General features: G+C 44.9%; 1 protein-coding gene across 1 annotated transcript in view; it reads left to right on the forward strand.

Moving 5' to 3' along the window:
• ISM1 (isthmin 1) overlaps positions 1-17,125 on the forward strand; it is an 18,411-nt gene extending 1,286 nt beyond the window's left edge. Inside the window, 4 exon segments of the mRNA XM_009282563.1 lie at positions 8,439-8,706; positions 11,768-11,911; positions 14,702-14,791; positions 16,457-17,125. Of these exon segments, the coding sequence (XP_009280838.1) occupies positions 8,439-8,706; positions 11,768-11,911; positions 14,702-14,791; positions 16,457-16,974 (1,020 nt within the window). The 3' untranslated portion in view covers positions 16,975-17,125.
• The last annotated feature ends 10,363 nt before the right edge of the window (positions 17,126-27,488 follow it).

Raw genomic sequence — 27,488 nt, forward strand, 5'->3', positions numbered from 1 at the left:
GAACCAAAAGAACTGTCACGTCTGTTTCCAAGCCATCCAGTCAGAACACCCTGTCTCTACCAGTAGCACCGAGAGGAATGTATATAATTTAATATAATATAATATAATATAATAATAATATTATGTGTAGGGATGCGGTCTAAGCTAAGGCACAGTTGGAGCTGAATTTGGTAAGGAATGTGAAGAGTAATAAGAAGGGCATTTACAGGTACATTGGACAGAAAAGGAAGATTAAAGAATAGAATAGAATAGAATAGAATAGAATAGAATAGAATAGAATAGAATAGAAAAATTTTTTTATTAAGTGAATGCACAGATTTCAATTTTTTTCTGAATTTCTCTTTGGATAGTGTAGAATGCATAAGTGTGGGTATCAGTGTAGACCTATATTATGATATTAAGCCCTCTTTGCTGTTGCCATTTTAGAACGTGTTCTCTTCGTTGATATTAAATGGGTATTTTAAATCCTGTTTTCAATTCGCTGTTTCAAAATTTGTTTGTGAACAGATTCTCTTTCGGTATGCTATTATAAAATGCAGCCATCCCCAAAGGTCATAAGAGAACAAGTCTTTAAGTTTCAGTTCCAAATGTGGTTCTCTGTATGAAACCGAGACTTAAAGTTAATTTCTGCAGCAGCTGCCTGGAGTAGAAAAAAGTTGTCTGCAAGAAACTTTGTTGTATGTTACTCCTCAAACTGTTCTTGGGTTTGGAATGGCCTCTTACAAGCCACTTGCATCTTGAAACTTCAAGGATTAGAAAGAGGAAAAAATGAGCGATTTGTTTTTAATTCAGAGCCCTAAAGCAAAATTGGCATTAATAAGCAGTCTTTTTCAACCAAAACAATAAATTGAAATGTTGTTCTGCCTAAGATGTGCTTATAAAAACAATACACTAATAGAACTGGTTTTCTGGTTAAATTAATTCCTGGCTTCTTATAGTCCCCCAGCCCACAAAATTACCATCCTTTTGATATGTTTAAGAAGTACGCACGTAAAGATATCGTAGATCTGTTGGTGAGAGACCAACATGATCGGGCGAGAACAAGCTGTCTCCAAGTTGACAGTCTCTTACGTCATAGATGGCTTGCAACCTTAAGAAGCCCAGCAGATTTGGATCAAGTGCGGGTCCACTACTTGACGGGCCAAGGTAGTAAACATGCTCAACATGTGGTGACTGTACACATCCCTCACGCTAGGAGAAGCCTTCCAGAAAGCCTTAGGAAGGGAAGGAAGGAGCTATAGGGGCCCCAGATTGTGGCATGAGGTAGATAGTGTAACATCATTGTTCAAACAGTATGTAAACCGCGGAGGAGGACAGGAGGAAACAAAAACCGTCTCTGATTGGTAACAGCATTTAATATTTAGGCCCAGGGAATAGATAAATGAGATGGAAGCATTTCCCTGGCTTGTCTTTACAGTAACTGCTTCTGCTATGACCTCTTTTTCCACCACCTGATCTTAGAAACGTGTCAGCCAACTATGTCAGCAGTTTTGCCGGACTCTGAGAACCGGGAAGCCTAGTCCTGTGAACTGGAAAACATTGGGCAACGTTAATCCCAGAGCTCTTGTGCACAAGGATCAGCTCTTTCAGAAACAGGCTCCCTAAGTTCTGCATTATGTTTAGTCTGCTTACTTAGGTGCATAAATAGGGATATACAAAGCTGCTTTAAGTTCCCGGTTGACAGTCCTGCAGCAGCTTAGGCCTCATGGAGATAAAACTCCCATTAATTCATTACAGTGTCAATGAAAGTTTATTTCTTTGCCTAAAGGTTGTAAAAGGTGGCCTACTCTTTCGGGAAAAACAGGATTATAGTGAATTCTTGCTCGTTAAACAGTACCGTACTGACCTGAATGGAAATAATGACACCTGTTGACTTGCAAATTTCTCATCAGCTGTCTGGCAGGTGAGAGCAGAATCGATACTCATTTATCCTTTTGCACAATGGCTTCGGGCTCTGCAAATTACAGTCCCCGGGGGTGTTAATTTAAAAGTCCTCCTAGGACAGTGAGGTTGGAAAGGGGAAAAAAAGCCTGTGTGTTAATCTAGCACAATGGCCACATTTACTGCTCAAAGACCCACAACTTCTTTTCCCTTCTACTAGTACAAACCTGCATAGACCAAAAATAACATTTTTAAGGGAAATTATACCTGGAAATTTTAAAAACCTAATAAACAGACATAAAACTCAGCCTGAAAAAGCAGGTCGAAAAGATACTCCGGTGAGTTCTCTTTACGGCCATTCCTTCTCTGGTTTCCTGTGAGATGGCAATTGCTGTATCGTGCCCTGGTTGTGTGTTCTTTCAGGGAGGAAGTGGTGGATATCAGAACGCCGTCACAGGAATTCAGAAAATTAACATGTCCCCAGGTACTACCGTACTTATCAGGTGATAACCAAACATAAGTATAGTGGACTGTCTTCTAGAAAAACCTCAGAAACAGCAGTCGGAGCTGCAGTAATCCAAATGCAATTTGACTCTTTGCATGCAAGACCAGGACGACGCTTACTGGTCTTTCTGTGGCGTTCTAGCCTTGTAAAATCTCCCATCATTTCAAGGGACATTTTATGCTTTAACATTGCTTCCACGCTGGTTGTTTGAGAGTAACTGCAGTAGCTGCTGTTGAGCAAAGGCTGGCTGTTTGGTTTGGGGTATTTTGTTTTCTTCTTTTTTGTCATTTTAACAATTCTGTCAATGCCTAGAAGACTTCTGGACGAGAAGGTGAGTATAAAAACTGATCACACATTTTCTTTGGATTTCCTTTCACAAGTGGAAAATCCCTTTCGTGTAGGTTTGCACTCGTTTGATGAACTAGCCGAGGAATGCCTATGCAGACCTTGTAGTTGGGCAGGGTTAGTATTCAGAGTAAGGCAGAATTGTTCTTACCCCTGAGTAACAGAATGAAGTCACGTGGGAGGTGTATCGGAACCTGCTTATTTTCCATTCCTGATGGGTTTTTCTCGTCTGTTCCACCCAGCCTTCTACAACCTCTCAGCTCTTCTCTGCAGCCGATCCTCTGTTTGGAGCCAGATGCTTCAACTTGCAATTGAACTCTTGCTCTTCTCTCTCCCCTTTTCTTTTTAGACCTGGTTTCCCAGGGTTGGGTACTGTAACAGGTAGTGCGCTTGTCGTCGCACTGCTTTGCTGCTTTCCTAGCAGTGCTCGACACCATGACAAATGAGCAGAAAAGGGAAAACTCCTTACTGTTTGTCGGGCAAGGGCATTTTGTTGCTATTGATGCTCTTCAGAGAACTTGAATCTTGATCAAGCTTCACAACCAGTATACCTGAAACACAGCTGGGTGAGTTCCTGTTGCGATGGATGTGTTAAACATTTTGGACGAGGAGGCGAGTTCCAAGTAGAAACTGTGCAGAGTTAGGTAGGATTCCTGTCCTAAAAATGTGTTGATGTGCCCTGGAAAACTGAAGTAAGTCAGTATATGTTTAAATCTGTTGTGATTATTATCCTCGCTTTGAGTCACGGGATTGGTAATCATTGATAGGAGCAATTTTACGCTGGAAGAAGCTAATGCTGCCTGCTTGGTGATGTGTTGTCTTTGTTATTTTGCATGAGGCCTGTGGGCCATATCCACCAGTCATGCCGCTCCAGTGCTGCCGTGTTAGCTTTATTTATTCTCTTTGATATCTATTCAGTTTCTACCTTCTCTTAAAAAAACATCTACACAGAACCACCCACTCTAGGAGCATACACAACTACAGCGAAACAAGGCTGTGTGATCTGCTTTTAAATAAGAACCACAGACTTCAACTCTTCTCCAGGTTCATCCGTGACCGTTTCCTTCAACTCCATCTATATCACATGTCACTTTTAACACGTTTTATTAGATGCATTTTTTAGGTAGCATTTATATTTGTCATTTGAAGCTGCTGGTTTCACTGCATCAGAAAGCAATACCCTCTTGGTGTCGTCACAACTCAGCGGTATCTGTAATACTGAGCTCTGACCAGTACCATCTCATGCCTAATCTAGCACAGTAAGAACTGGAGGGCTCCGGTAGTGCTTATTTCTTGTAATGCCTTTAAGGCTTAAGAGTTTAAGGCAGTAGCAAAGCAATTGCCCCTGTCATTAAACTAAGACCCAGAAAAGCAGAGAGCACGTGTTCATTTTCTTGGTCCTTGGGCTGGGTCTGTACCATGGAGAACTCCCTGCTCCCAAGACCATCTCCCCGGTCAATATGCTGCTTGCTGAGCTAGCTGCAGCACCGGAAGCACGGCGTAGCTGTGCCGGGAACTGGCTAGTCCTCGTAGCAAGCCGGAGAGACTGGTCTAGGCAGAGCAGGGTACCAGAGGGCCATGGTTAAACCACTTTCAATACCAGGGCTGTTATTACCTCTGCACGTATTTCTTCATGTCATGGTGTAACGAGAGCTCACTGCAGAGTGCAAAATTCAGAGCTAGGTTTCAGACCAGATTTTTAATTCTGGGGTTCAGTTAGGCCCATCAGAGAGTGCAAGTAGGATTGGCAACATTAAACACAAATTTCAGGTTTTGAGTCACATTGTCGTCTTTGCTCGCAGCAAATTTTGAGGGTCCTTCACTTTTCTTTTCATCAAGTCCAGAAAACTGTTCTAAAAGTGGGCTGTCACGACGTAACCAGAAGTAAATTGCTGTCACTGCTGATACCATTTGAGCTGAAGTTGTTATGTGGTGTAAACCTAAATTTACCATTTCAATGTCTTACAATGAACTAATATCTGTTCTGCCGTTACAGTTACCTCATTGCTGACTTGCACATATCCACCTTTACGGAACGGCAAGTTCTGCATTGCAAATTTGCATCAGTTGCATGAAGGAAACAGAGGATAGAAATGTCTCGAATCCACTGCTTGCACAATATTGCAAATGTAGTTCTTGCAGTTGCTTAGGGCAATGTTTACACCATTGAAGTGAATTCAGAAACATTGTCGCAGTAAACAGGACGAAGTACACAGAACTTTTTGTGCACTCCAACAGGCGGGGATAATATTTATCTTCTGTGTATTTTCGGCCAGGAGAAAATTGGATGTTGGTGTCTCAAGACATCTGTGCTTGATACATTTGTTTCATTAGAAATTGACTGCAAATCTGTTGTTTTAATGTACCTGTGCCAATTGTTTTTAACAATTATTAGAGGAACATCCTTATTTATAGCTCATACAACCATAAAAGAAGTGCCTTCATTTTAGGTTTGGATACTTCTGGAGACGGTTGTGGATTTATACAAGAACCATGTTACCACAGACATTTTGGGAAGCTTGAGAAAAAAATAAATAATCTTTACAGTTTTGATAATCACTGGAAGAAGAAATCAGAGAAAATGAAGTCTCTAAAACAGTCTCCCAGATAGAAATACTAAGCCAGGTCTATTTTTTAATTTTTTGAGAGAACATGTTTTTGTTGGAATAGTTATACAGCATGAAAGCTTTTCCGGAGCTGCTTTAAATGCCCATTTTTAATGACTCTAGTTCTAGATCTGATTTCTTTTTTCCTTTTTATAAACAACCCCCAGTATGGAAACCGATCAAACAAGATACGTGTTTGTGTATCATGTGTATGTACCATGTATATGTATAGTCGTGGCCCAATGTTGTTAAGTCTATCTGTAAGTACTGGGAAGAATTCAGTGAATGCTGATTTTTCAAAATTTTAGGCTGGGACAGGGGAGCAATTGCTCACCCGAAGCAGCAGCCTCTTCTCACACCTCTGCCCTAACTTTTGGGTCATACGATGGATGGATTACTCACTGATTTCCTCCCTTGCCCATGGAAGGTGTTAAAGGGGGCTGGGCAGAGCATAGCCGAGTCCCTGAAAACAAACTAGAGTCGACTGAAGCTGTCCTTTTTTTAGCTTCCAAGAGTGGCAGTTCAGACAATCCCAGGCTTCTTTATAGAATTTCTTTCACTCTATGGTTTTTACGCCACATGTTAAACAAACAAGTTGGTAATCAAAGCTTAAAACAGCAGCGAGAGGAATATAGGTGTGTGTCAGTCTACCACATTGGATTTTGCTTTTTGTTGTGTTCGTTTTTTAAATAGGCTGTGTGTTGGAAAACTCATTTTAAAGGCCTTTGTAGCAAGCCTCCTCAGTAGTAAAAACAGACCGAAGAGGGATATCTGATTGCACAGATGTGTCTTGAAAGTAAGTTAGTGGCAGTGCGGTTGGAGGTCTGATGAGGTCTTATGACCCTGGAAGCTGGTGCGTTACACCTGCCTCTCTTCCCTGGTGCAGCACACAGCTCAACAGAAGTTTCTCTGTCCCTACAAACCCTCTTTTGCTTAAACTGACTTGGCGTCCTGAATAAGTATTTTAAATCAAATCCCTGTGGTTCTTCAGACTGTACCTGGCTGAAATAATGTGAGTTCATGCTGATTCCCTGTCATGTAACTACAGACTTCCAAAGCAAATGGCATGATTATCAAGTGCCCCCTGCCTTTTTCTATGAGAGGGGTTTGGTTGGTTGGTCAGTTGGTTTTTTGTTTCACTTTGCTGAGTCATTGCTTACGGAGTTAATGTGGTCTTAAAAATACTTGCCACTAAAGTGCTAGAGTCATACTATTTTTCACGTGGGCAGTACTAAAGCCCTGAGACTGGCCGGCAGTGCACAGTGTTAGCCGCTCAGTAACGCTATTTCCTTTCACTTATTGTTAAAACTCTGTTTTGCTTGGATAGATGCAGCAGTTTTGAATCCCTGAACTAACCCTGATGTTTTCAAACTTATGAAATCCATTTTAATTCTTGGTCTGTAGAAACTGAGGTTTAATGAAGTAATCATTCCAATTCCGTATTTAGTCTGGGACTAAAATCTCTCTTGTGTAAAGATGCTATTAGGCTGACAACTGCACTTTCCCTCACTCTTGCTCTTTCTCCCAGTGGAGCTTCTTAGTAGCCTCAAAGTTGTTTCATTGCAATGGCTTGGTCTATGGTCAAATGCAAAGCATGATATAGATGCAAAATCGCCTTTCTCCAAAAAAGGACGTGTGGGCATTGTCTTGTCCGTGCAGCCGTGTCTGCAGCTACAAAGCTGTGGCAGCAGTTCTGTTTTGCTTCCTATGTCACACTCCGCTGTGGATCACAGGTAGCTGAAGAAACACGGACACTCTTTTCTTTCTTTTTCTTGTGTGTGTCTTGTGATTTTACTGATAACCATTGTATAAAACTAAACCTTTTATCCAAAATGCAAATCCGTAGAGTAAATGACTTTTAGCGTAATAGTACATTATTCTGTTTTTCCTGGTTTTGCACAACCCGATTTTCATGGAGTACTGTCTGGAAAGACTGCTTTGTAGATCTATAAGACACGAAGAATGGCTCCGTACCTATTAAACATTATAGGTATATCTGATATAGTCACTTCTTTATCAAGGCTGTTTAGCCAGTCCAGTGTAATCACTGAACCACATTAGCGTGAAGCATCAGAGCATTTCATGATTTCTCTGTGGGCACGCTATGTTTGCATGACTCGTAGAGGCAAGGTTTCTGATGGGTAGTTCCTATTTCTACCTAAATAGCCACCTATATGCACACACAGTATTTATCCAAGAGGTTCGTAATTACACATTGTTCAGCACAGAAAAGGAGTAATCAAGGATTGTTCCTGTGCAGAATTATATTTACATTCATGATGTCCGTGAGGGAATTGGGCAGCAAACTTCGAATCTTGGCTCTGGGCTTCTGTAGAAGGGTTGTATATGTAAATGGGTTGTATATCATTATACTCTCCAGCACAGGAAGAGGACCTGCTTCAGAGGGCTTAGCAGCAGGTGACTTACTCGGCGATGGTTGAAAGAGCCGCTGGCTCTCATCACCGCAGAGCGTGGTTTCACACAGCGGTGACAGCCCACGCCGTTGTGTGAAGGAAACGCTGGTGCTGCGGGGTGGCCGAGCAAGGGGATGGGCTGAGCTGCCGCTAGAGGGCAAGGCAGCGGCAAACCTGGCGGAGACCCCAGGCTCCGCGTCTTGCACCTTGGCACTCGCGGACTTACGAAACCCTGTCTTGAGTCAGTCCAAGTCCTTGGAACAGGCCCTGCACGCTGGTGCGCTTCATGCTTGCTTCAAATTCAGCCTCGGCGTAACTAGAGTAACAGATTCGGTTTTCTTTTTCCTGGTCATATATGTTTGGGTTTAAACATCTTTTCCCCATAAGGCAGCAATTCAGCAAAGGCCTGCAAAGGTTTTAGGCACAGCATGGGTTATGATTTTGTGTGGGATTTTTCCTAGCCTTTGTTCCAAGGTCTGATTCAGCAGAGGTAGCAGAAGGAATCGCTCAGCCGCTGCATATCTCTGGGCTCAGTAATCCGCATATGGTTTACAACACGTGGACCCTACAGTATTACACAGCCCCTTTGCAAGGCAGCACCAGCCATTTGTCTTCACTGTATAGAAGGTTTCCCACTGGCTAGGAGGAGATACTGACAGACAGGCTGGTCTACTTTGAATCCCATAGGTTACCATTGAAGTGGTGGATGGCCCCGACACCGAGACAGACAAGGATCTGCAGAAAGAGAGCAGCAAGCCTAGCTGGCCGGTCCCGTCACCTGACTGGAGAAACTGGTGGCAGAGGTCCTCCACCTTGACTCGCATGAGCAGCGGTGACCAGGACTACAAGTATGACAGCACTACTGAGGACAGCAACTTCCTAAACCCTCTCGGTGGGTGGGATAGTCATGTACCCAGTCACCGGACATTTGAGTCCAAGGAGCAGCCAGAGTATGGTAAGCTTGCGTTCCAGGCCTCTTATGGGCATCCTGGGATTGTAAAAACGAGTTTGGGGGAAATGAGAATGGTGAGGCATCGCTGAAAGTAGGCCAAGCAAAATAGAATTTTTCAACATGTGGCTTTTGTTCGTCAGCTTTTAAATACAAATCTGTGCAGATGCACAAGCTGTACTGTGGTAGCTGCATTCCACTAGTAAGTCTATAATCTTAAAAATCATACCAGTTATCCCATAAGAGGACCTTTTTTTAGTCCTAAGTGTACTTTTTTTAAAAGCAAAGGAAATAAGGTTTCATATTTATTTTTAGAGTAAGGATAAGTACAAATTTAGAATCGTGTGGTGGTTTGGAAACCAAAATATAATTATTGGATAAATAAGCAAGATCTAAAGCGTGGTAGTATTTGGTGGATACACAAATAAGATTAATTATGTTGGTGCATGTGTGGGGAGTGGCATATGCAGCAGGAACATTGTGTATTTGCGTGTTTAATTCTCTTCCAGATGTGTCATGGCGAAAACAATTGTTTTCAGCTTGTTGTATGAAGCAGTTGCAGAAACTAGAAACAGAGAGGAGCTACAGTTACTCACTGCCCCAACGGGCTGTAACTATCCGCATGGGAATGACTCAAGGGAGGTGAACTAATACGTGCCACAGGTAGCTCAGAGCCTCTCGATTTGAGTTGTATGTAAATACAGAACATTTTTAGTTAGAGCAGGGGTTCAAAGCCACGGTACTTTTACCCTGGCACTTCTGTTGCCTTCCCTAGATACTGCAGAGTGGCTGTCACGCACTGATTCAGTCTTATTTTTCCCCTGTTTTGGTTAACTTTAAGTCCTAGAGCCTTAACAATTGAGAAAGACTTTTCGTGGAATGGTGTATTTAAACACATACATATGTATTAAATTTCGTGGCCAGAAGATTAAAGTCTATCCCTTTTTTTTGCACCTGCATTTATTTGTGGGCACACTTTATTGCCAAGAATCCATGTATGAGGTAGTTATTCATTTAGGTAAAATAAAAGTGCTTTCACAAATAATTGTGGTCGAAAAAAAAATAAGAATTACAAATATAAAAATAGGAAGAACAGGTTGAGCTCCAGCTGAAAAACTAACGTATATTTAATAGTGGATTACTGTGTGTTTCATAGTGCAGTATAAACACTGGGTAGCTAGGCCTCAAAATTATCCTAGAGCTCTCTGCCGTACACCAGAGCACCCTACTAATTGGAAAAGATTCCTGGCCTTCTGACTAACCTAAAATGTCGTGTGCCATTGGCCTTGGCCAGGAGGATGTAGCAGCGGATCCTGCCCGTATGGGGCTTTTGTGCTAGTTCCACCCATTGACCCATTCACACGTTTCACGGCTCTATCATCTCCCTCGTCCTGCCCCCGCCAAAAAGCACCACACGGCTCTGCCTGCCCTTCCTGGGCCTCCCAGGGCGGGCTCTTTGACAAGCATTGCCCCTGCTCACCCTCCCTCTTCCTCGCCAGCCACGTGCAGAAAAAAATTCAGAGTTGGAAAAGAGCAGGGAAGGAGGGCAGGGCCAGGGAGGGAGGGCAGATCACATTTTCCTAAGACGTCTTATGCCTCTTCAGACAGCTGTAGTGCCTGCCTGTTGGCAAATCCCAGAATTGCGGGTCTTTGCACACAGACGGTAGCCATGTTCCCACCCACGTCACACCATGGACACCTGATTCAAGTGCGGTGGCTTCCCGATCGGCAGAAAAGGAGGAAAAGCACATAAGGTCCCTGCCACGAGGAACTCGCATCTAGGCAGCTTGCTACGAGTGAGATATATAACCTTCCCATTCTCCTGGCAATAAATGTTTAATAGCACCCCACAGAGTTGTCGTCAGTCATTACATATGGTACAAATCAAGTTACGTGTTCTACTAACCAGCTCAGGAAGCCCACAGACAGCATGGCAGTGGGGGGGGGCCGGGAATTGCGTGTAGCACAGAGGCCAATGCAGGCAGGGATCTCTCCCCGTGTCTTGCCTGTACATAAACGTTCAGCATATAGCTATAGAGCAGGGCTGGCTCAGCGTCACTAAACCCGATTTTGCTTTGCTACCAGTGCTGGTTTAACCCAAATGAGCAAAGGCTGCAAGTTATGATCACAGGGTCAGTTAAACATCTCCTGTAGGCTGCAGAGAAATCCATTAAGCCAGACATTCCCTAGCGAGAGACAACACTCAGCTGGGGAGGCCAGTGGGAAGGCAAGAAAACTGGGATTGGTTCATGGACTCCATTTGGTGGCCTTCACAAGGTGGGATGTGCAACAGTTAACTCAGCAAACAAAGGAGACCGGTTCTAAGGGGTTTAGATGATTACAGTGGCACCGAGCCACGGTGGTGCAGACTTGGTATCATTTGCCTTTGGCTATCTACCAGAAGAGAATAAAGTCGTGTCTCGTTTTCAGAAGGTTCCTGCTAGTAAACAGTCAGATTTGATGTAATAATTCACATGAAACACTAAAAATTGCATGTTGTTCTGGGTGCAAGATGCATATGCGGTTCCCTATATTCATGGCAATATTCCTGTAATATCTGTTTCCTGTTCAAGGGACTGAAAATCAAAATTGCAATTTTCACGCATGACCCATAGTCCAACATTCATTGTGTCCTACAAACTAGTTAAGTGAGTATTGTGGTGCTGTTGCTGTGTGTTTTGAAAAGAAGAAAAAGAACACTTCATTTATCCTGTGCCTGATTAGTCTGTGGTCACAAAACATATTCCTATATACAGGGAAATTATGGGAATAGATGTGTACTGTTAGTTCATGACCCAGCTTTGCAGCTGAGGATTGTCAGCTGCCAAAAGGTCAAAAGAGAAAGGAAATATTTTTTCAAATAATGTTGCATGCATTTCCCCGAGGAGCATCAAGTGTGAAAACCATTTAAACAGCAGGCTTACGCCTGGCATTTAGCCCGAGCTTCAGGTAGAGACATCTGGATTCCATTCTTGTTTTGCCGCCTTAATAAAAAACACTACACAGTAGTTTTGGGTAGTAGGAGTTTCGTTTCTTCATTTCCTTCCTCATCTTTGTTCTTACGCAGATTATATTGACGGTGAGGGAGACTGGAGCCCGTGGTCCCTTTGTAGCGTCACCTGCGGGAGTGGCAATCAGAAGCGGACGAGGTCCTGCGGGTACGCCTGCACTGCCACCGAGTCACGGACCTGCGACAGGCCCAACTGCCCAGGTGTGAGCGTGTTCACGTGAACTGCTGCCAGAGGGGAGTGGGGAGAGGCGGTCGAGGCCGGGGAGGAGAGCCCTCCTCTACACAAAGCCCAGGGCCCGTTTGTTCCCTGGCTAGGCAGGAGTTTCGGCGGGAAGAGACACGCTGGTTTTCAAGGCCATTTATGAAATGGCAGGTTCTTTGCTAGTAATAATACGCTGCTAGATGCAGTCTGCTATCCCCTGGGACATAAAAGACAAATACAGGCTTTTTTTAGGTTACGGCAGTCATTTTTGTGCACGGTACATTTTGTATTCCAAAGGGTGTAATCTACTCTCTTGAAACAAATGTGTATTAATTTTAGAATTTCAAAACAGCTGTGCTGACTGTTACCTCAGCGAGCTCATATTTTGCTGTGCAGTGAATGGGCATGCCTGTGTTGGGAACAAATAGCTCCCCCCGCCAGTTATACGACTTTTAAGTTTTGTGCCTAATGTATACAGAGTTGCTTTAAGACTCCATGTGTATTAATATGAAAAAAAATACTTTAAATACCTGCTTTGCCTGTCACTCCAGAGATTTTGGGTTCATTGGGCATTAAGCTACACAATTTCCTGTCCTAGGAAGTCAATCTTAAGGTGGAAACATCACCTCTGTTTCATTACCTGTTGCTTGATAATTGGAGAATTCTAAACCAGCAGGTTTGGTCCTGCAACAGCTGTGCGCAATGGGATGAAGGAAAGTACAGTTTTGGCTTGAATGTATTCAGAAAATAGGGCCAAGGAGCCTTACCTTAGCTCCTACCCGCCTACAGTCATTGACATTTAAATGCCAGTGACGGGGGTGTCCTTACCATCGTGCAGTTTTCGCTTTGGTGAAAGCAGGGCTGAGCACTCAAACCCACATCATAAAAATTTAAAGCGGCTGTGGAAAACTTTCCCGTGATGTTCTTTAAGTGCTGCTGCGTGTTTGGATTTAGGCACGTTTGTAATGCAGTGACGCAGTAGTTGCCACAATGCATGGGATAGGTGCAATTTTGTTACTTCCCAAGACCAGAGAGAAGTAAAAACACATGCTGGCGTGGTATGCTTTTCACCAAGTTTACTTCATGACTCAGAACGGCAGAAATTCTTAAACTGGAGGTCAGGTTTTTTTACTGGGAAGTGAAACGTCAGCAGTGCTGGAGAGAAGACTTGGGAGCCTCGCTGAGAGAGTTGGAGAGAAGTTTCCCACTCGCAGATAGATGCGTGCATCCATTGCAAGGTAATGGCTGCTAGGCAGTTCAGGAGAAAAATGTTTCTGGATGCTCTCATACATCCTAAAACCTCAATAATAAGGGGTTAATTCCAGAAGAAAGCATGTAGCCCGCAGTTATATTCTCCAGTATTTATTACCAGCTAGCATCAAACAGTGGCAAACTTGAAAGAATATATTATGTCATATAACAGATCCCCAACGATCAGCAAGCAAAATATATTCACTCTTTGAGGCTGTGCTGGCATTTTTAAAATTACAAGGGCAAAGCTCAGCTTCTGCTGCTTATAATTCCAGCAGTGAATTACTCCCTTGTAATGGGTACTTGGGTATCTATTATTCTGCATCTACTGCTGGAGTTAAGGTGAAACCCTATGATAATTTTATTGAAAAGCTGCCTGAGGCTGTTTTGAAGCTTTGCACGCCACTATTACGCCCCGGTTCAGGAGATCAGGAGAAAGTTCATTGGCAAGAAGATGGATGGTGAACAGACTTCATTACTAACTATATAGTTATCACATATTAAAGAGCTTTCTGCTCTCTTTGGAGGTCTTTAATTCAATGGAGAGGGGAAAAAAAACCCCAAACCTGTTCAAATGCTTCTTTGAAGAGACATTTGTTTGAAGGCTACACGGCACAGAAACACTAGGGAAACGTCAGGCTGGTAGGTAGGCCAAACTGAAGCAGCAACGAAAGGATGTTTACTTTGGCAAGATCAATTAATACATTTTCTGGCAATCCGTGTTTCTCTCTACTGATAGCAAACACTTAACTGGAGGTTGTTGGAAGATCCTGATATTTCAAGATCCCGATATTTTATTTGATTGCTATAGGTGGTGGGGGACAGGATTGATTGGAGAGGTTATTTAGCTCTCGCCTACTTACACCTTTCAACTCCCTAGCACTGGGAGAGACCAACAAGCGCCAGTCTTCTTGTGATAGCGTCATTCTTCCTCATCCTTCCTGAAAAATGGTCCCACATATGGATATGGACTTACCCACCTGTCTTCAGGCATGTCGCTCTGTTGTAGAAAGTGGCACAAAGGCCGTCTCCTTTAGACATCCCATTTTACCCAGGGCTTTAGAGCTTCCATTAGGACACTTGTTTTTATCCTGTCAGTCATCTGTGGTACATGCTCTGGAGAAGATGCTGGTCACACAAAGGCTGTTGGTGAAGTGTGTGCAAAGCTCCTAGCTGAATTCCTGGGAGAAGCTGGCAAGCCTTGCGTCGGGAAGAGGAGGAACAAAATTGGTTCCCTCGCTGCTGTCCCTGCACTGGGTTCATAACTGACCAGTTTGTTGCTTAAATATAATCTAAGCTCTAAAACTTGAAAACTTTTGACCTTTGGGCTAAGCTAATGCTTTATCTTCCTAACACCACAGATTCCTTGGTCATTATACTTTTAAATGAACACTCCTTCCAGCAGCAACTCCAGATTACCTCCCTGCCAAACGGAAGCACCCTGCAGAACTGGGGAAGGAGGGGATGGCAGGGAGGCAGTTGATTGCGTTGTGTTTTAGTAGGAAAACACCACCACCACTAACACGTGTTTGTCTTAGGGATCGAAGACACCTTCCGGACAGCTGCCACAGAAGTGAGCTTACTTGCAGGAAGTGAAGACTTCAACGCTACCAAACTGTTTGAAGTCGGTAAGCAGCCTAGTCAATCTTTCAGTAATAGATAAGAGGCTTCCTTAGATTTTCCTGTTTTGAGTCTCACTGCGGGACCAAGATTTTGAGTTTACCATTAAAAATGTCAGTAATAATGGCCATTTATTACCTTGCTTACATTTATGATCTGAACCTTAGCTTGCTTCTGTCATAGAATCTTTCTCCTCTTAAGTCTTAGCAAATTTCTGTGCTTCTTCCATTATAAAATGGCGATTCTCTGTCCTAGTTCAGAAAAGAGCTGTAAGGCCCCACACTAACGGAGGGGAAAAAAAATCACACACTAGCATTTTGCTGAAATAGCCTCGAATGGAAGATACTATAAAAGCATTTTAGGTACAGCTGTCACATTAAAAAAATATTACAATGATTTCTGTGAGCATGCATAGCTTTTATAACTGCGTGTGCTGCAGTGGGGCTAGCCAAAGCAATTTATGGGGCATGACTTGATACTAATCTGTCAGCCCAACCTCTATAATGTTCTGATTTCATCCCTCCAGTGAAACCATAGTGTGGCAACTCTTAGACACTGGATGCTGGACTAATTGGATAAATAATGTAATCCAGCACCTCCCTCCTATGGTGGTAGAGCACAATAGTTAATGACAGCGGGATGGGACTCTTTAAGGAGATAGAAAAACAGGACACAGATCACTAAGTAAATACCTTGCAAGCATGTTTGCTCTAGGAGTTTTAGGTCCCAGTCTTTGCCTTACTCCAGAGTCCTGTTAAGTAAGTGTGGAGCAAGATGTGCAGGGTTTTTTTGAAAGCCCGTAGCATGATACAGATGCCTTAAATAATGTTTTAGGTAGGAGACGTTTAACTGGATTCTCCCAAGACTCTTGCAAAATAATAAAGTGCCAGTATTAAATATGCTACTAGTCTACAAACCTCTTTAATCCCAGCTATGAGTCATGACTCTGGTGCCATTAAATCCTCCTAACGTACAGACACTCCGATATTATGTCACATATGCCCTTTTAGAATCTGAATCACTTTTGGCTGCATTTGCCAGCTAAGATGTCAGTCTCCATGTTTGAACTACAGCTGCTTGAAATACCCCTTTGGGAAGATGGAGACCAAACAGAAAAAAGTATTTGTTAGTTAAAAGAAAGACTGAAGTAGGGCTTCAGAAAAAGTAATCCAGGCCTTGCTTGCCATCTTTGTATTTCTAGCGTCATGAGAAACTTAATCCTTCAACATCTGAATCTGCCATTCTTACAAGGTGGGTGTCTGGACTAGGGGTTTAAACTGGAGACTGGCATCAAATCAGTGTGCTTTCCCTATTTCAGTTCTGTCGCTTGTAAACCCATGATAGTGTCTCTTGTGCTGCCTGGGGATATGGGCAGCTTAATTAGAGTTTGCCAGGTAGAAGAAATGTCAGAGATTCTTACTGGCATGGTGCTGCACTAATATTCAGACTGGCACTGCCTGAGGCTCTAAAGCCAGCCACACGTGGGATTTCTTTATCTGACAAGACAGCACATTAACACATTGCAGGCAGGGAGGCAAGCTTTGACTGCCCTTTCTTTCTTAAGCAAAGCACTGGTGCTGAACAGTTACGCTTTACTCATTTGTTGTCACTGATCATACGAACTGGGATGCTGCATAATGTATCTTAAGTTTCCATTTCCTGCCCTTAAACAGATACTGATAGCTGTGAAAGATGGATGAGCTGCAAAAGCGAGTTCTTGAAGAAATATATGCACAAAGTGGTCAATGATCTTCCCAGCTGCCCATGCTCCTACCCCAGAGAAGTTGCATACAGCACTGCTGAAATCTATGATCGAATTAAGAGGAAAAACTTTCGCTGGAAAGATGCAAGTGGTCCGAAGGAAAAACTGGAGATCTATAAGCCCACTGCACGATACTGCATCCGCTCCATGCTCTCTTTGGAAAGCACAACGCTTGCAGCACAGCACTGCTGCTATGATGATAACATGCAGCTGATTACCAGAGGGAAAGGGGCAGGTACACCAAACCTGATCAGCATCGAATTCTCAGCAGAACTCCATTACAAAGTGGACATTCTGCCTTGGATTATATGCAAAGGTGACTGGAGCCGATACAATGAAGCACGGCCTCCGAACAATGGGCAGAAGTGTACAGAAAACCCTTCAGACGAAGACTACTACAAGCAATTTCAAGAAGCAAGGGAATACTGAGAAGATTTGCTTCCTCTTCAGACACAAAATAGCATTCGTTTCCTGGATGCCAAAGAACCGATAACGGCTGCTGCATTGTCTCCTTGACAGGGGTTGATCAGTTTCTTTCTAATGAATGTATATAGTTGTAATATAATACATAAGTATTTTTCATAGTGTGTGTAATTTATAAACACATATCTCTCTATCTCACACACACCTATTTTTACATACAGACATACATAAAACTTGTCCTGGTAGGATTTTATACTGCAATAACGTTCCTTTAATAATGTGCATTTCATTTTATTCCCCAACTGTAACATAAGTGTGAGGTGGGGGGGGGGGGCAGCTGCCATCACCATCAGGCCCCAGCTGAGGAGGGCACATATTTAAAAGTTGTTATAAACAATAGGATTGAAGAATGTACTCTTCCATATGGGAATGGTTTACAAGATTAATGCACCTACTGCATCAGTTTTCTCTATAATTGATTTCATGACTAGTCATATCTCAGAAAGGAAGAATATTTTTTTTGGAAGGGTAATACTCAAAAGTGAATATAGACAGTTACTAGCAATTTTTTCTTGGAATTCTTCCTGTTACCTTCTAGCTCAGGTCTTCGCAGTCCATCTGGCTTGCAGGGAGACATAGCTGTGGTTTTCCTACGGAGCAGAAAAAGTCCCGATGCAGTGGTTCTGCAAGAGTTACAAACAGCCCACTCCTGGAGACATCTCAGATACGGAGCTACAGTTGTCAGGGCTTACGTCTTATGCTGGGGAGCAGATCTTCAGGGCAGCTACCTGTAAACTAAGCATGCCGTAAGCCTTTGGAGGAGGGAGGCCAGAGAAGGAAACCATGTCAAGGGAAAAAGAAAAAAAAAATCACAGTTACTTCCCAGTTTTTAATATGAAGAGTGTTTAGATCTGCTTGTTTCTTTCTTTTAAGAAAAGAAAGAAGTTTATTCTTTTAAAGAACAGGAAAGGTGGAATACACATTTCCAAGTTCCCTGAGATAGAGCATGCCACCAGCCCTTTTCCCCCGTTTATCATATGCTGAGTGCACAGTGTCCTACAGAAGAAGCTATTCTTTAAGGAAGCTATCTGGGAGGAACTATTGGTGAGTTAAAATGTCTTAATTTTTAAAAAAAGCTAGCATTATTTTTGTAAAGTATTTATTGAATTGTAACAATAACTCACACGTGGGATATGTCTCTAACATGAACGGCTTCTGTAGATGGAACTTGATTGCCAAGAATAAGACTGTTGTTAGGCAAGGGTTTTACTTCCAAATTTTTACAAAGTGCAAGTTTACATACATAATCCTGTAATTAAGCAGCTGATACCTGCATCCTTTTGAAAGATAAAAATTACACCATGGGTAAATAAATACTTACAGTTCCATCCTGTAAAAGGCTGTCTTGCTGCAAGTCAATGTCTTCCTTTGGAAAACTAAGGCTAAATGTTACTAGAGAAAAGCCTATTTTCGGGTTATGTGGTCTGATACACATATGTGCACTGCATGTGGAACCTCACACAGCGGTAAAGCCGATCTTGCATTGCAGTCAGTCTTAGCTGAAAGATTCAAGACAAACACGAAAGACAATTCCTTCTGCTATACACGTACACACATAAATACTGTAAATCGTTTCTCTAGCTCTGTTGGCCTTTCAGGTGCCGGTTGAGGGCGACTTCCCAGACAGACGTGTGTGCGGTCCCCCAGCATTAATGTAAGCATAATAAGTAAGTCTGCTGAGTCTGGGAAGTGTCAGGCTTGTGTTGGCCTGCCCAGGTGGTGCAGATCAGGGGATTAAAAAGCAGCCTGGGCCTTGGACACCCGCTCTGACCAAACGTGTGGCGCATACGCTGCGAAGGCTCGCCCCGGGCCCGCCAGACCTAGTCTGACAGGCTGCAGAGCCTCAGCGCTGTACTTCTGCTCCAGGTTTCCATAAACACAGCGGTCCAGGCAAAGCTACTGCACATATGCAAAAGCAACTGATCCACTGAGGTAACTTCCGCAGCTGGAAATCTTGGCCAAGTCATCGGACCTTCCCAGATGCAGGCTTGAGTCGGAGGTGGGGGGAGACGTGGATATATTCTAGCACTAACTGGTAGTAACAAAACATGGTTAGTTGAGCAAGAGGGTAAACATGGGGATCGCCCCTTAATTTTTATAGAAACCAGGTTTTGTAAATTCTTGCAAGGTCATAAGAAGGAGCCACTAGCTAGCGGAGCCAGTTAAATTGACAGCAGATGGATGAAAGGCATAAGCAGCTCCAGGATCAGTCATTTAATAGGGAAGACAGGTATTTGCTGCAACATGGGGGAGAAAGCTCCGCTTTTTGCTTCACTTAGCAGTGTGGGGGGAACAACAGTCTCAGGTTTCTCTGGGAGGGCGATGAGAGGCCGGTTACAATTCTTGAAATATAGAACACATCCCTGCAGTTTATGGATTAGTAAATTATGGTGCTAGTGAGAAATGCTACTACACCATTAATACTGATCATAACAAATAAAGAGTCAGGGAAGAGGAAAAATTATTCCAATAAATGAAACGATGCACAAAGTTTTGAGTGTTACCACTCATAATTTGCCAAGGCTAGAAACTCTGGGGGAGCCTAATAACCGCTGATAGGGACCTACCAGGTTTTTCATAGGATGAGTCCTGGAGCACAGATCAAGAGCATATTCGCACTTCTGCAGTCTTAAGCAATGATCTTTATTAAAAACAAAGTCAGTCCTATTTTATAATAAATTATGATCCATTCAGGGCTGGGCTGCTTTTTTTCTTTTCTGTTTTCTTTATCGCCTTTCCAACAACTAAAATTGTACCTGGAATGACTTTGTGTAGTAGTCCTTCGCAAGGTGCAGGAGTTTACCGTGGCCAAATTTGGCTCAGTCTCTTAAATATAGAGCTCTTCGTATTAGAATAAGACCTGAGGAAGGGTTTGTGGTCTTAACGTTCCTAGGCACAGGTCGGTGGTTAGAAGAAGCTGTTGTTATGTTTCTAAGTTACCACAGAACGGGCGTATTGGAAGACCCAACCAAAGATATGAGGGGGATTGAAAGAAGCAGAACTAAACAGGGCTCGTGGTCTCAACACTGAGAAATCCTCAGAGAGTCCCCCCCACCGGTAGCCATCCTGCTTCCCAAAAGGAAACTTAACATACAGACTTTACAGCAGCCTCTCTGTAGCCGAGCAGTTCCATTCACCTATTTCTCATCAACAAAGCCAGAGTAGGGTGTTTTCACCTCCTGGCCTCTCGTTCCTCTGCACTACCTTCCTCTTGGGCAAGCACAGCTGTTTGTGCAGCAAAATGAACCAGTCAAGTCATCCAAGTTATTTTTAACCCCAATCCATCAACAGATACGGATTACCGCACGGCTTTAGCGTCGAGTTGATGGCAACGCCTTAAGCTGGCACTGCTGCTGAGAAAGATGTGTGGAGCAGTACCCCGAGGTAGCCATAAACAGATTGAATGCCTACCTTTGATGGTTAGAAGGATGAGTGGCCCTGGCTTCACATTGCCCGGACAGCTGCTGAGCAGCAAAATTCCACTAACATAACCCGCAGTGATGCATATGGGTTATAGGACAATATAGCGAAAAACGAAAACATACATTCACGAATTCCCACAGTCCTGCATTAGTTACCAGCTGCATTTTCTCCCCTCGCTGTGCAAAATGGTTAGCACTGTCAACACGGCGCATGCTTTCAAAAAACGCTAGTGAGTTCATAGGCGTGCCTTTTCCATATATAGCATTTTCATTGAGATTGTAGGGTTGGTTGCCATGAATAACTGATGCACCTGACACTTTCAGTTGAGTGGGGTCAGGCGAGTCGAAGGCGGGAGAGAGGGAAAAGTAACCTTTCCCAGTTGAAGAAATCTGCTGCTTCACGGCAGGGGACTGCAGTATATGTGTGAGCCATTTAGCCAGGGGATGCCCCTGCCAGACCACAAAGAGCCCTAATGCCGCAGTCTCTTACCTGTGGTGGTCTCCCTGGCCGGCAGCAGGAAGGCAGCGAGGGAGCACCTGCACCGCATGGTGATGGCCCAGGGAGCTGCCTGAGGCCGAGGAACCACCGGTGCTCCCCCAGGCCTCCCCTTGCTCCCCTTTCTGCTTTCTGCATCAAGGCGCCCCCGGAGCCACCCAGCAGCCAGCATGGCTCGCTGCGGTGGGCGCCTGCTGGGTGGCACTGCCTTGGCTTAGGCCCGGCAGCGCGGAGCCACGCATTCATCCATCCTTGGAGGAAACTACTCACATTCAGGCTGGACAGACTACACAGAAACCTGGCGAGTGCCATTCCTAGCAGAGTCAAGAAGCTGGCAGGGCAGGGAGCCTGTTTGTAACCCACCCAGACAAAGTTACTCTGCAGGCTCCATACAGTCACCCGCACAATCGTCTGACACCGTGCGAGGGGCAATGGCGTGGCAAGGCTATCTCTTTTTGATCTAGAAGAGGAAGCCTGCAAAACAGGTATGGACAAGCTCGGATCTCTTTAGGCTCACTGCATGCACCTGCACAGGCACAAGCACGGCCGTGTCCCTCCCCTCCATACACGCGGAGCCCAGAGGGCTGAGGAGGGAGGGCATGAGCAGGAAGAAGACCAGCAGTAAGCACCAGAATAAAGATGACACTTTTTCCAGCAAACTGGTGTGAGTGGATGTTGCTGCCTGGCTGCATGGCATTTATGTGACAGCTGAGGCAGCATGTGTTTTTCTATCACCAGCTCCCCCCTCCCTTCCCTTTGTAACTTTTAATGGAAAAATGTGTGGGCAGTTTCCATTATGCCTGCACTGCTTCAGACAAATTAAGGGGTTGGCTAAGAAATCACTGGTTTCATATTTCATACAAAATACACACACATGCATATATTTATATATCTATGTAAATTAATTTAGGATATCCTCTAGTCATGCACTTTATAGCAGTACGTTCCCGAGTGTAGTGTCTGCAGGAACAGACCTACAGAAGAGCATTTCCTTCAGGCCTGCACAGGGGGATGAGGCTATTTTTTGCACTTGCATGGGGGGGAGAAGGGCCGGGAAGCTGAAATGGCAGCAGTCATTCTTCGGCTCTGCCTCTTACTTTCCGAGTGGCAGGTTTATTCGTTTTTCCTTTCCAGCTGCATTGCTAACGCCACATACGCCTTTTATGACTGTGCTAATTTTCTATCAGGTTAGGGAGTTATACATTTTTTTTCCTTGTTTGTTCTCTACCACAAGGAGCTGGGGAGGATTTTTTTAAACATACAGAGAAGCTTTTCATTCAGCAAAATGCACAATTTATAAGGGATTCAGAAAATCATATTCTGGAAGTGATAGCAATATTACACAGGTCAAACCGGCCAAACCTAACAAAACTAAGTGTGGGTGGCTCTAGTTTTCAGAGGAGCACTTAGATAATACTTCCTTTTTAAAACTGGGCAAACAACATTACATGTGTTAAGTGTCAGAGTTTGCTGTTTATTACGGGCCTGACCAATGCTTCGCTTAGAGTGGAACAGTGCTTCACTCTATGGATTTCAGGAGGGCTCTGGTATGACTCCGAGACGTGCCTGAAGCAAGGGACAGCATCTGCACACCACGGTGGTAGATGCAGGATGTGAGTCAGAAAGTTTGGGGAGCAGAGAAGGCTTGGGAACCAGCTCCCACACCAAGCACCATCTTCCGGGCTGGCTCCTGCCGCTTAACCCAGCTTGTCCCCAAAGCCAAGCTGCAGCCATCCCCCTTCCCCACTTCCCAGGGGCAGCTCTTGAGGGGACATTGCTCAGCCACAAAAAACGGAGCCAGGGCACAGCTGGCCTTGGGAAAAGCCCTGTCTGGCTGAGTAGGGCTCTCTGAGTCAGGTAAGAAGATGGGAAAGGTGCAAACGTACTTGATCATGCAGACACAGGGATTCCTGTGTCCCACTGTCCTTGGCAGCCTTTACTGTCAGGCAGGCAATGGGGAGCACCGTCAAACCGTGGCACTGCCTGGCTTCATACACCTCCCGCCTGCCAAAGAAGCGTGAGGGCAAATATCAAGCAGCTTACCAGCACTGTCGCGGTCCCTGTCACCCCCCAAATGGACAGGGGATCCAGCCTGGCACGACGCCTCCGTCCAAAACGAGCCCCCACCGGGAGGCAAAAGCACGGCTTCATTTTACGTGCAAACGTCCCCGTTATTCCAGCACCTCCAGGCATGCCAGCAAGTGATGGCTTAGAGACACAGCAAGGTCCGACACTGCCTCTGCAGCAGTAACCACATCTGAAGGCAATGGTGACCTGAATTCAATGCATCGGTTCTCTTACACAACCCTCATCTTACAACCTGCCTGGGAAACACACAGAAAAAGAGTGTAGAGCAGAAAGAGTCTCTTTGGGTTGAGAAAGAGGACGCAGTAACAGGAATGGAAATGACTTCTGGCCAGTGTGGAGAGGAAACAACAGTGCATTGAGTTACAAAGTAGCCTCATTAAGGGTCACCAAAATGTAAATCAGTGTGTGGGTAATGATATCCTGAAGGAGGACAGCCTCAGAGAGGGGATAGTCAGAAGGAACAAAGCAAGTGTTGAAAAGGAGCCTAGCAAAGGAAATGCTGAAGCAGTGCCTACGTCCCCAGCAGGCTGAGGGCTTCCCTTGCCTGTCCATACACTCACAGACCCATTCCCCAACTATTTCACCACGTGTTGAATCACCACTAGGTACACAATACCAGGAGAGCCAAATTAAAAAGTACAGCTGGTAGGTGTAAGGGGAGGAAAAGTTACTGAGCCTTTTTTCCCCGACTAACAGCCCACATGGCCTCATGCTCACAGAGGCCACAGCACAGTGGTAGCTGCACCACAGCCTTTTAGCTGTCTGCGAGAGGTCGATGGCAGTGGTTAACCTTGACAAATAACTATGTTTTGCCCTCGCCCATAGCGGCACAGCTGTCAGTATTCCTGTAATTTAATGCGGTTTTTGCTCAAAAGGTCAACCCCCTTTCTCTCATGCCCATATAAACCAGCCAGGACAGTGGGTTTGTCCCCCTCCCAGCAACACCGGCTGCACAACAGAGCAGGGGCATTGGCTCGGGTCACTTTGCAACCATCCTCTTTCCCCACAAGGAAGGGGAGACCCGGCCTCGTCTTCCTAGCACACAGACAGGAGGCACGAAGCCACCAGAGATGCACAGGCCGGAGGTGGGAGAGGATGCTGACCCAACCTCAACCTCAAACACAACCGCATCTGTCATTGCTAGGTTGGGTGGCTTGGTTAGAAATACAGCGTTGTTCTTGCAGCCGGTGGGACTGCCCCACAGATTCAGTCCGTGAGAAAAAAGGACAGCAGCAGCGTGCTCCATGTCTGACCGTCACCAGCACTGATGGGGAGCAGGAAGGTCTGAAGCCCTGAGAGCTACGTACTTCGGCCGTGCAGCAGATGACAAGATCCAATGCTGCCAAGCTGAATCTCAGTCCTGGGAAGGACACAGCACCCAGGCAGCCACGCAGGAGCTGGGCCTCCCCTGCACCAAAGGAACACATGGAAGGAGAGCTGAGCTTTGATGACTAAGTCACTGTCAGGGGGTCTTTGGCCTGCATTAGAAAGGAGACGAGACCCTATCACCTGGCTGTAGAAAAGGAGATCTGCAAGGCCAGGGAGTTCCACAGGACTATCTGGTCCATTGGACACTTCCAGGCTGGTAATTACACCGTGAGCTGCAAAAGTCGCTTTAACCAGAGCTTAATTAGGGGACAGCAAATTTGACAGAAACTGTGAGATTTTTTCCTCCCAAGAATATCCACCTGTTTCTCCCACAGATTGCCTTCTGCAAAATTTTCCACCGCTTTCAGCAGGCGTATAGCTGCTTTCTGACCTCTTTAAAGCCAAAGCGCTCCAGAGGGGTTCATCGTCTGGCAACAAATCAAAGAAAAAGAACAGCAGCAGTTATCAACCCACACACAGCTAAATGACATCTACCACATCGTTGCACCCCGAAAAATGCCAAGAGCTGCTGGGCCCTTCTTTGTACCAGCACTCCCAGTTTTTCTACCCACTGGCTGAGTTTTGCAGGTCAAGCCAGGTCTGGACTTCAGTGAATACCATTGCAACCAGCTAGGACCGTATGAAAGCCTCCTCTGAAAGATACCATGCCAATACATTTGCTGCTCACCCTGGGGTGCAGGGGACAAGTGACAGCACCCCTCCTACCGCTAACTTGCCCTGTGTCGGCTTTGCAGGAACGTGGTCACACATGGCAGAGGCATCACTGCATCTCTGAGCTCTCGGGTCTGACGGCGCAGCTCAGCACCACTGGCAATGGCCACTGCATTGCCCTGACTTATCCCAAGATACTTCTCATGCCAGATTTTTCTTTTTTTAATGGGAAGAGGCAGAACCAGACCTCCTGCATGAAGACAATTTGTCTCTTCTGGACGAGTGCCAGCATGAGGAGGGTACTTTATACATATGGGCTCTCTTTCATGTTTGATTGCTGGACTAAGATCACATTGTTGTCCAGCTCAAGGGGGGAAAAAAAAAGAGCAAAACCCACACAAATCAGGAAAGCATTAGGTAAACTTAGCTAAGAATACATCTTCTGACCAAATGGAGAGCGATGCTCTTTCATATAATTAGGCCGTCTGCAGGAAGTCAAAAAGAACAAACTGTGATGTTTTCAGTGCTGTGGGAGACGTGCAATCCCTGGGAGACAATCACGTCTCCTCCCCAAGGCATTAGGTCGGCATCCCCTGGCAGGTTGCAAAGGGAGAGTGCGGTTTAACATGCCCTCAGAAACTATGTCATTGCACTGCAGCTCCAAATGCCATCCCTCATTCAACGAAGAGGCATGCATACATGAAAATAATGTGTGAAAACGAACCCTGACTGATCACAAAGTGCTTGAATACTGTCTTCAGATTTGCACAAGGTGAGGAAAATGCTGGTTTTGGCAGTAAAGGGACAGTGGCCCAGCCAGCGCAGGAGCGGGTCAGATGAATGGGACTGTATTGCACACTGGAGGGAAAGATACTCTCTACCAACACATAGTACCAAACAATAAATGATCCTGTCCCCCATAAAATGACTCTTTCCGTAACAACCTTCTTAATGGGAATGGTACAAATGAACATTGAAACACGCAGGCACAGCAATGGGCATATGGGCCCGACACCCACATTTCTGCTCAGTGCCACCTATGGCGAGCGGTGGGGATACAAAGAGCCAGATCCTTCACCCTCCAAAGTCAACGGCGAGGCTCAAATCATCTTCAGCCCAGTCCGTTGTTTTGGGAATGAACTCTTTACCAAAAAGAAATAAGTAAACATTTTCCGTTCTCTTCTCTTCCTAGACATTGAGCAAGAGTAACTTGTAAATTGCTTCCAGCGACTTCGAGACAACAAGGGAACAAACAACTATCAACAAGCATTACACTCGTTGCTTCACACGAAAACAGTTATGAGACTGAAGGGATCCTGACAGGCAATTGGAAAGCAGTCCTTTTTATGCTAATTTTATTGTATTTTAGACCAATTTTCCATGATTTAAAATGTGCGATGTAATAAAGAGCTGGAATGCCTTCTTTTGTCATAATATTTCACACCCAAGGCCTCAGAGCACTTTTGTGAATCAAACTCTGCAACAGTTTTGCAAAGCAAATGGTTTAGGAAGCAAAGAACTGGAAATAGAGGGCAGTTTTCAGAGTTGTTGTTGGTCACAGAAGAGCCTATAACAAAACCAAAGCAGCATCCCAATACCTGGCCTCCCCAGTCCCGTGCCAGGACCACAGGCTCTTCCACTCCTTGGGCAGACGTCTGCTGACAACCCACTGTTTCCCTTCACCTGGCGCTGGAGCTCCTCACCTGCACACCCACGCTGCACTGTGCCCCGGCAATGAAAGAAATTCGGAAAGAGAGGTGAGATGATTTCATCGAGGGAGGAAAAAGTAGGAAATGGCCGATGAAACATTGCACACTTTGCACCATTTCAGATTCTCCCCAGGAGAATCAGCTATCAGCATCAGCTATCTCGGCACCATTGTTGACCGGACCATGGCTAACTGGGACCATTGGGACGGTCCCAGTTCAATTCTCATGGACAAGCAGCCCCACTGCAAAAGCCAGTTGTAACTGGCGCTGTTAGACAAAGAGCTAAAAGCCTGAGCAAACGTAAAGGCTGTGCTGCTTCTTGGTGATCCCACACAAACACATATGGATGAGGCTTTTTAGTACTTCCATGCAAAGGAACTTGCCCATAACCATAGGCAATGGTAATGCAAACTTCATTAGATTATTGGCACATAACTAAAGGGCTTCAGGGGACTACGAGCTGTTAGCTTAACTATACCCATATAGCAAAGCTCATATAACCCCTTCCGGAGCGCATTCCTCCACCACGGGCAGAATTTCCAGACAAAACGGGAAGGAGCTGGGGCCTTTCCGCTAATACAGCCTTTCTCTCATGAGCATTACGTTAAAAACAAAATCGATTATCTGCCGATGCTTCTTATGAGCAATAGTCAGCCCCTACACACCTTCAGGTGGGACAGGCAGGCGTAGGCAGCAGGACCACAA

The sequence above is a fragment of the Aptenodytes forsteri genome, unplaced genomic scaffold, assembly GCF_000699145.1.
Source record: "Aptenodytes forsteri isolate BGI_AS27 unplaced genomic scaffold, ASM69914v1 Scaffold5, whole genome shotgun sequence".
In the NCBI taxonomy this organism is placed as follows: domain Eukaryota; kingdom Metazoa; phylum Chordata; class Aves; order Sphenisciformes; family Spheniscidae; genus Aptenodytes; species Aptenodytes forsteri.